This window comes from Hyperolius riggenbachi, chromosome 6 (genome assembly GCF_040937935.1).
Source record: "Hyperolius riggenbachi isolate aHypRig1 chromosome 6, aHypRig1.pri, whole genome shotgun sequence".
In the NCBI taxonomy this organism is placed as follows: Eukaryota; Metazoa; Chordata; class Amphibia; order Anura; family Hyperoliidae; genus Hyperolius; species Hyperolius riggenbachi.
The window spans coordinates 175140771-175154788 of record NC_090651.1 but is presented as its reverse complement, the minus strand read 5'-3'; the positions used below and the strand labels follow the sequence as shown (position 1 = coordinate 175154788).

At 44.6% G+C, this 14018-nt stretch overlaps 1 protein-coding gene across 1 annotated transcript in view; it reads left to right on the top strand.

Annotated features, from left to right (window-relative positions):
• The first annotated feature begins 1102 nt into the window (after window positions 1–1102).
• Window positions 1103–14018, top strand: part of DDX47 (DEAD-box helicase 47) — a 403902-nt gene continuing 390986 nt past the window's right edge. Inside the window, exons 1-2 of the mRNA XM_068242689.1 lie at window positions 1103–1206; window positions 13188–13281. Coding sequence (XP_068098790.1) covers window positions 1147–1206; window positions 13188–13281 — 154 coding nt within the window. The 5' untranslated portion in view covers window positions 1103–1146. The remainder of the gene's footprint in view (window positions 1207–13187; window positions 13282–14018) is intronic.

The window sequence follows — 14018 nt, the reverse complement described above, 5'->3', positions numbered from 1 at the left end:
GAATGTAGCCTAGGTTACAGTGCTGTTAAGTGCATGCACATTTGGCCCCACCTATGACGACCACTTTCTAATACATGGCCACGTCCACTGTTTTGCCACAGAGCGCTGCGTGCACCGCAGCAGTGCACTGTCCTAGTGCCCCGGATGTCCCTGGACCCAAGCAATGCCTCTGGGCAGCCGACAGATCTCTCTCCTGTCAGATTCAATCAAAGAGATTTGTCTGTTGGTTAAATCTGCCCATCATCACTAGATGTATGACCACTGCGCCGTATGTATATGGGTCTAACGGAAAGGCAACAGATTCGGAAGATGGATGGGCACCATGACACAGGACAGGTAATGTATAAATGCACTCACATTTATACATTAGGGGAACACTGCTGGGAGTCCCGATAATGCTCACCGTTACTGCCACGCAACCGATTGACCACATCTTGCAGCTTGTCCAACCGCTATATGCAACCAATTTCGGCCTGAAATTGGTTGCATTGTCAATCGGGTATGCACATGGCAGCACCAATTTTCATCCGATTATAATAATTGAATAGGATGGTCGATCTGCTTCCAAAAAAGCCTGTCCCTAATCTTTTATGCTAGGCATACACCTAGCCAATTATGCGCCGGATCGCATCCCCACTCGTGCGCGTGGATCGATTCCCACTCGTCCCCGCTGGCGCTCCTTATCAGCTGCTCGATTCCCCGCTATTGTCCGCCGGCGGGGATCGAGCAGGAAATCATCAGCGGATCGATTGATAAGGACTGCAAATGCCGTGTATGCCCAGCATTACAGCAGAGAGGAAGCACTGAGCTCAGATCCACTTTTAAGGGCTCTGCCACTGACACAGGCAACCGTGGTTCGAATCTCCGCTCAGCTCCGCAGCAAACCTTGAAGTCTCTGCTAGAGCCTATAGAGCGTGTTCTAATGGCTGCAGCTCTGGCACGAGTCTGGCAAATACATCCAGCCCTCGGGCCTCAGCTCAGCTGAGCTGAGCTGGCTGCCAGACCATGGCGCGCGCGACTATTCCATCATGCCAATAACTAAAATTAGCCGCTCCCGGTGGAAAGCGCATGACCGTCATAGCAACAACATCCTATCACGTTACAGCTGGATGACTGCATTACTTCCGGTTCCGTGTTAGTAAAGACATGGCGGCGCACGTGGATGTAGAAGAGGCTGGGGAAGAAGTAAAAACGTTTAGAGCTTTGGTGAGAGAAAGATCTTTACTTGTAGCACAACAAGGACTTGCTTTCTTGCAGCGAGTCTATAGTGTTTATTGTTTTTACACAAGTCGTTTGTTTTACATGTTTTTAAAAGATCAAACGGTTGGCAGTGATAATAGTAAGATTGTTTTCGTGTGAATGCAGTGTTTTTTTCGTGCAAAGTAGATACAGCTGAAGTGGATTGTTAAGTTTTGTCTAGAGTGGTGACCTATGCATATTTTTATAGATGTGGAAGTAGAGCTGAGTTTGAATTCAGACTTTCAGACTAAGGAAATGTATCTGCTGATTAATTAGTAGCTGGTTAATTAACCAGCAGTGACTTTATGCTTACCAGCTTTCTGAGATGGGTAAGAAAATCTTCAACATGTGTTCCTGCCACTCCTGCTGGCTCAAGACATTTTTATTGCATTTTACTTCTGGCTAACTCGAAGTGCAGCTAAGAGCTGCAGCCACTTAGGTCGTGCTCCAAGGGTGACTAGAAGCATTAGTAAGCCTTGCCCAAAGACTCCTTGCTGTTTTTATGTATTGGCTTTAACTGGGATTTAAACCATGGCCTGCGCAGTACACTCTGTACAACGTGAATTTGATTGACAGCGGCACTCATGCAGGCGCAGTAAAGGACGGCCTTGCGAGGCGCCGTCGGGTCCAAGAGCCAGCGGCAGAGAGTTAAGCTGTGGCGTGGGACAAATCAGCTGCTAGGGGCAACCCTGAAAATTTATTAGCGTTGCACCGCTAGCGCGAAAAAATGTATGCGTTAATGTTCCTGCACTAACGGGAATGCGTAAAAATGTTGGCTATGCGGCCCGCCGACCCCCGAGGTTGGCAAAAACAAAACTAGCTAGCTGGGGGCGGGGGACTGGAGCAGCAGTGAGTGATTAGGAGGGCACAGGGTGGCTGCATGGGGCTGGTAGAAGCCCCAGGTAAGTGAATTTTTTTTTTTTTTGTGTGACCGCAGTGGCTTCCTCTGTGGTATCCTCCCATGAATGCCATTCTTGTTTAGTGTTTTACCGTAGGTTCGCTAACATGGATGTCAGCATATGCCAGAGACTGTTGTCTTTAGCTAACACTATAGGAGGAGTCTTCACCTAAATGAACATTCTGCGCGGTGCTCTTGCAGTCATCGTTACAGGACGGCCACTCCTAGGGAGAGTAGCAGCAGTGCCGAACTTTTTCCATTTATAGACATTGGGTATCATTCATAAAAGTGTGTTAGGTAAAAAAATCTTTGTGGGAAAATACCGCATTCGGCATTTTAGACCTTTGTGTGCTAATTCATAAACCTTTTCACAGCTGCCTTTGAAGTTCGGTAAATTACCGCAGCCCATTGAGCGGTACAGCAGAAGTGTTGCGTTATCTCTCTTTTGTTACAAGCTGTAATTGTGGTTCCCTGCACAGACTCGCAGAGACTTCGTCTCCCTGCACAGTCTACTTTGCTCTTATCCGCATGCTTATCGCCTCCTCCAAGCAAGCATTATTCTCCGTCCCAATACCGCCTGCTCTAATCTTTATGAATTGACATTGTGACGTGTTGAGAGAATCACTGCACAAGGCGGTAATTTTACCTCACTGCTCAGTAATTTGAGTTTTTCATGAGGTAACAGCTTTTATGAATTTACATTTTGCTAAGTGCTCGGTAAAGTCAGCTGGGTACTTATCCGTTAGCCGGGCGCATCCGGCAGGTGGCGCTAATTACTATTCCCCCTCCAGGCCGACATGGATGGTAGGGAAAGATGTAACTCTGGTGGAGTTTTGTCGCCACCTGCCGGATGCGCCCGGCTAATGGATAAGTACCGTCAGCTGTTTTCAGCATTACCTGTGGACTGATGAACAGCAAGGCTTTTGGAGAAACTTTTATAACCCTTTCCAGCTTTATGCAAACCAACCATTCTTAAAGTGGATCCGAGATGAACTTTTACTCATTGCATGATTGTGTTCCTTTCCTATTGTTTATAGGGCATTCCTCAAGCCAAATATTTTTGTTTTTGTTTTAATGCTCTAAATCCCTATAAACTAAGCCACTCCCACAGGTTTTCAGAGAGCCAAGGCACTTACAGACAGTAGCAAGGGCTCATGGGAGCAAAGTCTGGGCAGGAGGAGGGGGAGGTATTACTAGCCAGAGATTTCAGAGGCAGAGGGGAGGAGGGGGGGATTCGTTTTCTTTGCTCAAGATGCAGATAAGCCTGCCTCTGTGTAATGTTTACAAACATGGCGGCTGTCGTACCACAGGAAGAAATATTCTTCTTCTATTAAAGCTGTTTGCAGCTAGATTTGCTGTGTAAACTATCTAAACTTTAGATAAGATATATAGACAAGTTACTTGTTATAGTTAGTTTTTCATCTCGGATCCGCTTTAATTGTAGGTGTTCTGAGAGCTTTTTTGTGCAAAGCATCATTCACATTAGGCATTGCTTCTTGGGAAATGCAAACCCAAAACTGGTGTGCGTGTTTTTTATTGGGCATGGCAGCTGTAACAAACACCTCCAATCTCATGCCATTAATTGGACTCCAGCTGGCTGACACTTTTCTCCAATTAGCTATTTGAGATGTCATTAGTCTATGGGTTCACATTTTTTTTCTACTTGCACTGTGAATGTGTGCATGGTGTGTTCAATAAAAACATGGAAACATTTAATTATTTGTGTATTAGTTTAAAGGGAACCTTAACTGGCGAGCAAAAAAAAATTCACTTACCTGGGGGCTTTCCCAAGCCTCCCGCAGCCGTCCGGTGCCCGCGCCGGTCCTTCGGTGCCCTCCGGTCACCCTCCGCCGCTAAGTTTCGTTTTCGGACGACTGCCAGTCGTCCTCGGGCCTCTTCCGCACTCCTCATCGTAAAGCGCGTCCGCATGACGCCGAACGCGTCATGTGTATGACGCCAAACGCGTCATGCGGCGCGCTTTACTGCAGTTTACGACGAGGAATGCGGAAGTGGCCCGAGGACGACTGGCAGTCGTCCGAAAACGAAACTTAGCGGCGGAGGGAGACCGGAGGGCACCGAAGGACCGGCGCGGGCACCGGACGGCTGCGGGAGGCTTGGGAAAGCCCCCAGGTAAGTGAATTTTTTTTTGCTCGCCAGTTAAGGTTCCCTTTAAGCAGACTGTGATTGTCTTTTGTTGTGACTTAAAGAGAATCTGTATTGTTAAAATCGCACAAAAGTAAACATACCAGTGCGTTAGGGGACATCTCCTATTACCCTCTGTCACAATTTCGCCGCTCCTCGCCGCATTAAAAGTGGTTAAAAACAGTTTTAAAAAGTTTGTTTATAAACAAACAAAATGGCCGCCAAAACAGGAAGTAGGTTGATGTACAGTATGTCCACACATAGAAAATACATCCATACACAAGCAGGCTGTATACAGCCATCCTTTTGAATCTCAAGAGATCATTTGTGTGTTTCTTTCCCCCTGCAGCTATCTTCCACTGAAGTGTCAGGCTGTTTCTTCCTGCAGAGTGCAGACAGCTCTTCCTGTATGTAATTCCTCAGTATGTGAAAGCCCAGCCAGCTCAGGAGGATTTATCCAGCTTGTAAAAGATAATAGAGCAGAGAGAACCTGCCATAATCTAAATAACACACAGGCAGTGTGCAGAGAGGGGTCTGGAGGGGGGAGATGCATCACAGAACCACAACACTGAAGAACTTGGCAGCCTTCCAGACACAGGCTGACAAGTCTGACAAGAGAGAGATAAGTTGATTTATTACAGAGATGGTGATAGTAGAACGTGCTGCAGTAAGCCAGAACACATTAGAATAGCTTTTGGAACTTGTAGGATGATAAAAAACAGGATGCAATTTTTGTTACGGAGTCTCTTTAAGGTGGCCATACACTGGTCGATTTGCCATCAGATTTGACCAACAGATAGATCCCTCTCTCATTGAATCTGATCAGAGAGGGATCGTATGGCTGCCTTACTGCAAACACATTGTGAACCGATTTCAGCCTGAAACCGTTAACAATCTGTGGTGGTGCTGCCGCCGCTAATCCCCCCCCCCCCCCCCCCCTCTGCATACATTACCTGCTCCGCTGGCGCGACTCCCTAGGTCTCTGCTGTCTTCTTCTCCACTCTGGTCTGGTCTCTGGCATGCTTCACTTCTTCCTGCCCGGCAGGAAGTTTAAACCTCTACTGTTTAAACTTCCTGCTGGGCAGGAAGAAGTCAAGCATGTTGGTGTTGTGTCTTATTACGCTGCCTTTGGATTTGCGCTGCCCTGCATGCGCAGTAGGAGGCTGTGCGGCCACAGTTCCTATTTAATTATGCGGCTGATGTTTAAATACTAAATATCTCTGCTTCTTCGCATCCTACACTCCCCAAATTTTCAGGGTAGGGAGGGGACCCCCCGAACTACCTCTATGCCAAATTGCAGCCCCCGAGACCCACTGGTTCCCGTGATAGGTTTCTCTTATCTATCTCCTGAACCAGCGGGTCTCGGGGGGGGGGGGGGGGGGGGCAATTTGGCATAGAGGTCGTTCGGGGGATCCTCTCCCTACCCTGAAAATTAGGTGAGTGTATGATGTGTGGAAGCGGAGATATTTATTATTTTGCCATCAGCAGCATAATTAACTTCACACTGAGCATGCGTGCTACTCAGTGTGGAAGGGAGCTTCCGGGCAGCGCAATCGGACATTACACCGGAGACCAGACCAGAGCGAAACCGACAGCAGAGAGCAGGGGACTCGCGCCGGCCGGAACAGGTAATGTATACCCGCTGTATTGCGTCGGTCGTCCGGCATTCGGACGCCGCTATCGACGCACTCCCGACCCGTCGGCGATCGAGAAAAATCTTCCGGACGGATCGACGGGAACGATCGATTTCGGACGGAAATCGATCGTTCTGTCAGCGGTGTGCGCGGCGATTTCACAGCTGATTCGATCACTGTGATCGAATCGGCCCTATATCAGCTGGAAAATCGTTAGGTGTATGGGCCCCTTTAGATGATCTGATCACATTTTATGACCAATTTGTGCAGAACATACATATAATTCCAAATGGTTCACATACTTGTTCTTGCTAATGTATTTAAAGAGACACTGAAGCGAAAAAAAAAATTATGATATTATGATTTGTATGTGTAGTACAGCTAAGAAATAAAACATTAAGATCAGATACATCAGTCTAATTGTTTCCAGTACAGGAAGAGTTGAGAAACTCCAGTTGTTATCTCTATGCAAACAAGCCATTAAGCTCTCCGACTAAGTTAGGCCACATACAGACATCAGACCATAGTCTTTGGAAAATGAAAGATCACAGACCAATCTTACCACCCTTCCTGTAGTATAAGAGCCATACTCTACACAGTCTTTTCTATGGAGCTGAACTTCCCATCAGACAGAAATCTTTGCAAGATGCTGCACACACAGATGCTGTACAGACACAAAAGACCAGTATCTGCAAAAGATCTGTTCCTGCCAAAAATCCATTCCTGCAAATTGCAATGATAGTCTATGAGATCTGCAGATCATCATACACACATGATTTAACTGACATTCATCTGCAGATCAGATCCACCAGGATGGATTTTCAGATCTGCAGATGAATGTCAGTTAAATCATGTGTGTATGATGATCTGCAGATCTCATAGACTATCATTGCAATTTGCAGGAATGGATTTTTGGCAGGAACAGATCTTTTGCAGATACTGATCTTTTGTGTCTGTACAGCATCTGTGTGTGCAGCATCTTGCAATGATTTTTTTCTGATGTGGAGTTCAGCTCCATAGAAAAGACTGTGTAGAGTATGGCTCTTATACTACAGGAAGGGTGGTAAGATTGGTCTGTGATCTTTCATTTTCCAAAGACTATGGTCTGATGTCTGTATGTGGCCTTAGTCATGGAGAGGGCTGTTATCTGACTTTTATTATCACAACTGTTCCTGGACTATTTACTTTTCCTCTGCCAGAGGAGATGTCATTACTTCACAGACTGCTCTGAAAGAATCATTTTGAATGCTGAGTGTTGTGTAATCTGCACATATTATAGAATAATGCAATGTTAGAAAAAACACTATATACCTGAAAATAAAAGTATGAGAATATTTTCTTTGCTACTAATCTTCTAGTAATTATTCATAGTACACAACCAATTCATTATATCATATATTTTTTTCGCTTCAGTGTCTCTTTAAGTGACTATTATCTGAGCAATGTAATAATATTTTTGCTTAATTGCAGTTTAAATTTATTAGGAGCCAGAGTCTTCAGTTTTGTTCACAACTCCGACTCCAGGTACCCCAAATTACTTTAACTCCAACTCCGACTTCAGAGCCCTCAAGGCAACTGTATGCTATCCATTTATCACTCTGGTCCTGCATATCACTACTTTTGCTTTGTACTAGCGCTTGAAAGAAATGCTGCGTGCATATGAAGAATGTTTGGAACCCAAAGGGATCAGGACTTTATGCCTTAGGTGACAGTTTGAGATTGAGTAGTGTAGTGGCTGTAACTTTGAGACGTAATCTGTTGCTATGGAGGGGGAAGGAGGAATGATGGTTCATCGCATGACCTAGTAATTTCTGGCGGTTGGTGTATGGAGGGGTTCAATGCACACAATCAAAATGATCCGCCACTCCGTATCTTTTGTAACTATTAACCATGGACCACCATGTGCGACCCAGTATTAGGTAATCAGCTAGAGGTGACCAGGCATTATGAATCAGTTTAGAGGGGCTGCGTGAAGTTGTGCCCCCTCCCCCCACAATCAGCACAAATATTCCATTGCATTTAATTAGTGCAAGGGTTCTCTAACTGGTTGAACACTCTGGGTTGCCGCAACGTCTGTCCTTCCCTGTTGCTTTTTGGCTTTCTCAGAGAAACGAGGGGAAAAAAAGCTGGTGACCATCTTGCTGAAGAAAAAGTGTAGAGGCTGCATGTAGCTCATGTCTAGGAGTTTCTGCGGGAGGGGGGGCAAATGCACTCATTCAGCAGTAGTGTTGTAAAAACCGGAAGTGAGCCACGGCGGGGACCAGAGGATCGTTTTGTCTTGGCACAGGATGTCTGTGGGGGACCGGTAAGAGCCCCAGGTAGTTAAACTCTTTTGTTTGGGTGGGGGTACAGTACCCCTTGAAAGAGACACTGAAGCGGAAAAAAAATGATGTAATGATTTGTATGTGTAGTACAGCTAAGAAATAAAACATTAGGAGCAGAGACATAAGTCTAATATTATTTCCAGTAGAGAAAGAGTTAAAGGGGAACTTCAGCCTAAACAAACATACTGTCATCAAGTTACATTAGTTATGTTAATTAGAATAGATAGGTAATATAATCTCTTACCCACCCTGATTTAAAAGAACAGGCAAATGTTTGTGATTCATGGGGGCTGCCATCTTTGTCATGAGGGCAGCCATCTTTTTGGTAGAAAGGAGGTGACAAGGAGCATAAGACACAGTTCCAACTGTCCTGTGTCCTGATTACCCCTCCCAGCTGCACACGCTAGGCTTCAAATGTCAAATTCAAAATGTAAAAAAAAAAAAAATGCACCAAAACAGCAGAACGAGAACAACAACATCAGAAATCCCATCATGCTTTGCACAGCATCTGGGGAAAAATGCCCGGGCAGTTTTCTTCTGTGCAGCTAAAAATGAGGCTTGTATAAGAGAAACAAAGTTCTGATGTTGTGAAACTGTTAAAGAAACATCAAGCCTTTTCAGTGCTGCTGAGTCGATTTTTAGTCCGGAGGTTCACTTTAAGAAACTCCAGTTATCTATGCAAAAAATCCATGGAGCCCCACGACTTTCAAAGTCACATAGAGCTTTTGTCTTCTGAAGCTGGTTATATCAACTGTCAGTCACAATATTTTCTTTTTCTCTCCAGAGGACAGGCCAATAGTTCACAAGACTGCTCTGTCAAAACATTTAGAATGCTGAGTTGCGTGTAAACTGTGAATATTAGAGAATGATGCAATGCTATAAAAAAACACTATATAACTGAAAATAATAAAAATATGAGAATTTTCTTTGCTACTTATTTTTAAGTAATTATCCATACTACACATCTATGTTGCCGCTCCCGCCTGCTTCCCTTCCCTCCCCTCCAATGAGCGGGGAGGAAAGGGACGCAGGCGGGAAGTGGTGCTGTGGAGGAGGCGAGGGAGCTGCGAGACTGACACAGCAAAAGGTAAACAGCCGGCTGTGATACGCTGTGTGTTGCTAGCACAGCATTTGATTTATAGGGGCATAGCAGAGCGCGGGGGGGGGGGGGAGCAGTATAGCAACAGAGGCCGGGCATTATATGCAGACCCAGCCTCTGTGCTAATAGCATTCTTAGAACCCACCTCGGTTTCTGTTTAAGGACTTTGTATGGGTTCACTAGCACACCCCCCCCCCCCCCCCCTTGAGGTGAGCTGCCTCAGATGGTAGGTTGATAAAGTTTCAAAATTATATCCCTAGCGCAGAACACTCCAAACCACACGATCACGGGCGGCGCTTGCGCAGGCGTAGTAGATGCCGGGTGGCATCTTTTTTTTTTTTTTTTTTCTTTCTTTTCCTTCTTCTTTACTCCTCTCATCTGTCCTTTAAGGTTAACCAATAAAAAGTAGCACCCTGATTCAAAACTTAATAGTTAATAAGAAGTTAAAGTGTATGTGTTGTAAAGAAAAAAAAATGCCCTAAATGGCTTTTTCGGTAGAGGGAAGCAGTGTACTCAAAAAGGTAAATACCACCAAGGTAACCACTATATTCACTGGTGGGGAGACTAAACCTGACCCCCTGGGGTTAAGAATTGCTCTCTGTAGACAAGAAAAAAAGGATGGGGTGTCCCCCTCCACCAAGGGTGGCCTCAAATGGTATAACAAGAGGTGAAACAGAGGCGCCAAAAGTAGTGTACAAACTTTAAAATTCATTTGAAAAGAGAGGTAGTGGTGGGCAGCTGATTAAGTTTAACCACTATAAGCGCTTCCGGAGGTGCTTGTACTGGTGAAACTTGATCAGCAGTTACTACTTGTATAGCCTGATAAAGCGGCCACAGATCCGTGATACGTGTTGCAAAGTTGGAGCTGTGAATAAATATTTTTGCTGATTAATTGACTGGTGAGAGTCTAACATGGGGAGGTAAGTCTTCCACTACCTCTCTTTTTAAATGGATTTTAGAATTTTTAACTATTTTTGGCGCCTCTGTTTTACCGCTTGTTAAACCATATTGTAGGAAGAGCTTGCCTAGACACTGGGCTTAGGTTGAAAATATATAATAACTTGGGCATACACATACTAGATGGTTTTTGGCCAAGCTGACCAGTTGTAGCTCCCTTTGTGGAGAATCTGGCGTGTATAAAGTGCCAAGAGATTGCCAGATTATCTAGGTTAAGCACAGGCCAAGTGTATCGTCTTCCTTACTTCTCCCACTCCATTGTGCAGTATGCGCCATTCCCCCTCCATAGCAACAGAACTTGTCAATAGCCTGTGCACTAGAGTCTTGTCTGTACAGAACTCTGACCAAACTGTTGCCCGAAGGGATTGAGCTACTATCTCTTTGGGGGACCATTGTTCTCCCAGGCTCCTTTAGCCAGGTGCTTCACCCAGCTCATTTTGGTGAGCACCTAGCTGTCATTGGCTTGTTTCCTCATCCTCGTCCAATGCTGTAAGCAGAGTTGTACCTACACTGTATTCCCTTGTCGCTCCCCACCCGGCTACATATTCATGCCATCCGGCTGGGAAACCTTTCTTGGGAGAACACTGGGGAAAAATAAACATTTATATGTGCACACTCTTAGTAATACAATATTTTTTTTTTAAAACACCGCACTTAGTCATAAGCAATAAAAATAACAGTAGGGTTAAAACACGGTGGAGCACTTTTAAAATAAAAATAATTTCAAAATAAAGTCCATATATAAAAGCACTTTATCAGAGAGAAGTCCAGTGCAAAAGTGATAAAGTGTATCATCCGGCCCTCTACTTGCAGCTATTCATAATAAACCGTGGTACCAGGAACCCGAGGAGTGTGGGGATTGTCTGTCGTAGTGCGGGAAGCCGCTAAGGAGACATTAATTTACCCAACAGGGCCCCAGGATCACCGTTCAGATATGCCTAAAGTTCTTTGTGGAGCTTGTAAGTAGGAGATTGGAGCGAGAAGCGCGGAAGTATGTGCTAAATGTCAAAACTTGCTGCGCAATGAAGTTTTTATGTTTTTTTTTTTTTTTATCTGAAAGAAAACCCGAGGTGGGTTTGAAGAATATTATCTGCATACAGAGGCTGGATCTGCCTATACAGCCCAGCCTCTGTTGCTGTCCCAAAACCCCCTAAGGTCCCCCTGCACTCTGCAATCCCTCATAAATCACAGCCACTCTGCTGACAAACAGCTTGTTAGAGCTGGCTGTGTTTATCTCTATAGTGTCAGTCTGCTGCTCTCCCCGCCTCCTGCAGAACTCCAGTCCACGCCTGCATCCCTTCCTGCTGATTGGAGGGAAGGGACGGGGGCAGGGACCGGAGCTATGCAGGAGGCGGGGGAGCAGCTGAGACTGACACTACAGATGTAAACACAGCCTCACAGCACGGCTGTGATTTATGAGGGATTGCAGAGTGCAGGGGGACCTTAGTGGGGTTTGGGATAGCAACAGAGGCTGGGCTGTATAGGCAGATCCAGCCTCTGTATGCAGATAACATTCTTTAAACACACCTCGGGTTCTCTTGAAGTTTTATGAAGATTAAAAAAGTTTATACCTGCTGAGCGGTGTGATTCACTGAGGACCCTAGTGGAACACCATATTAAGCCTGAGACCCACCTGGAAAACTAGGTGGCTTGCATCCGGTGAGCCCCTTTGATGTTGGTGGTGGATTCACGAGTGTTAGCACGGTTCACACATGCACGAGGCGTGTTGTAAAGCCTTCACAATAGCAGTATTATGCGATGTGCAATTTGTATTTCTTTTCAGAGATAGATATCTATCTATATCTATCATGCATGCGCAGTGGATTCTTTTACTATTGGTCTGTGATTTGGATACCCCCACAGCGAACTTATAGGACTTGTGATAGCAGAGACGTTGGTGACTAATTTTAAAGTAGCGCTGCTTGTGTTAATATTAATTTGGATATTAATGTTTTGTCTTGTCTACTGTGATTACAGAACTACTGCACCTGCGCAAAGTGCCATGACTTTCACTATGCAATCCTGTAGTGTTTGAGCTTGGTTATTTACCTCAGTAGTTGTTAGCCTCTAGATGGTCCAGAGGTTCCTACATCCTCTTAGAACCCACTGTTCCAGCGCAGGGTCCCACTAAATCTTTTGGCTGTGCTCTCGGTTTGTAGAGTGCATCTGTATTCGGCAAGTGTGAGGTTCCACTAATGGGTCGTTATAACAGTCATTCGCACATGGCTTTTTCCTCCATGCACGAGTGCTTCATTCTAGTAGGCATGTGTAGACCTTTACTCATTCATATCCACTCTGGATGCCTTTGTCCATGGCCAAATTATCTTTCTCACTTCAGGACCTCTTTAAATTTCCGCTAAAACGCAAAGCAAATTGCTGTTTTTTAAATCTCTTCTCCTCTGTATAGAGATAAATTTCACTTATTTTTTTTTTTTTTTTTATCCTTTTACACACCTTCAATCGGTGTTTGCATTAGTAATCCTTTCACAATCATTAGTGTGACATTGCATGGAATGACTGCTGTATAGACATGCTGCTTGGCTATAGTCAAACACAATGTATTGTCTATGGAGAGGGGAGGAGGGATGATGGGACAGATAAGTATGAGCACAGTGGGTTCATTCATCACTGTTTGAGCAACTTACCATGGGACGGGTGCATTAGATTTTCAGTTGACACTGCTTCAGGTGAAGATCATTGTGTGTGTATGAGGCCTTAGTAATTACTATAGTGTTACATACTTTGTCATTTATATACAGCACAGTGCAATGTTAATGATTTTTATATGCAAAAAAATACTTTTTAGTAAAAAAAAAAAAAAATGAAAACTTTCTACATGCCATTATTGTCGTCTGCATGTTTTCCAATTATAAATTTGTGGTTTAATTGTCTAGGGGGTGACAGATGTTTTATGTGAAACTTGTGACCAGCTAGGATGGAAACAACCAACAAAGATCCAAATTGAAGCAATTCCTGTAGCTTTACAAGGTAAGTAATTAGTCGATCAGCTAGTAGAGTGATTTTTCCAGCTCTCCTTATCCTCACATGTAGAATAAATAAATATATTTTGGATATAAGTAGTGTCTCATAAGTTTGTGGCTTGCTGCCTGACCAGGAAAAATCAACGAAAAACTCTACGTCTTGGGAAAACCGGCACTAAAACCGGCCAGCCGGTGCCAGTATCCTGCAGACACACCACCTCTGCACGTACAGGACCACAATAGCAAAGAAGGACACTGCACTCAGTAGCTGTGCAGCAACAAGCTGTATTGGAGTCACAGAATACACGACGCGTTTCCTCAAGTGTATATCCCACATCCTAAACAGGTAATATATACCCACCCCCAGCAGTGACATCAATTAACAAACATAATAAGGTTACATCCAATCTATACAGGGAACTACACACTGTCTACCCTGACAGAACAACCAAGGAACGTGTGTGTGTGTGTGTGTGTGTGTGTGTGTGTGTGTGTGTGTGTGTGTGTATATAGCTTACAAGTATCAATTACATATATTCTATCTTAAATGGCTTACACGCATAATTAGCACTATATCAAAAGGATACATAGCAACAGAGCAGTATGCAGTCAAGACCTAAAGCAACAGAGATCAATGTCCATTTAATCATCTGTAGAATCTCCCCCAAAAGGAATAAATCAGAGAAAACAGGCAAAATTATTACTCATTAAGGCCCCTAGGTGACACACAGTCAAATCTCCACA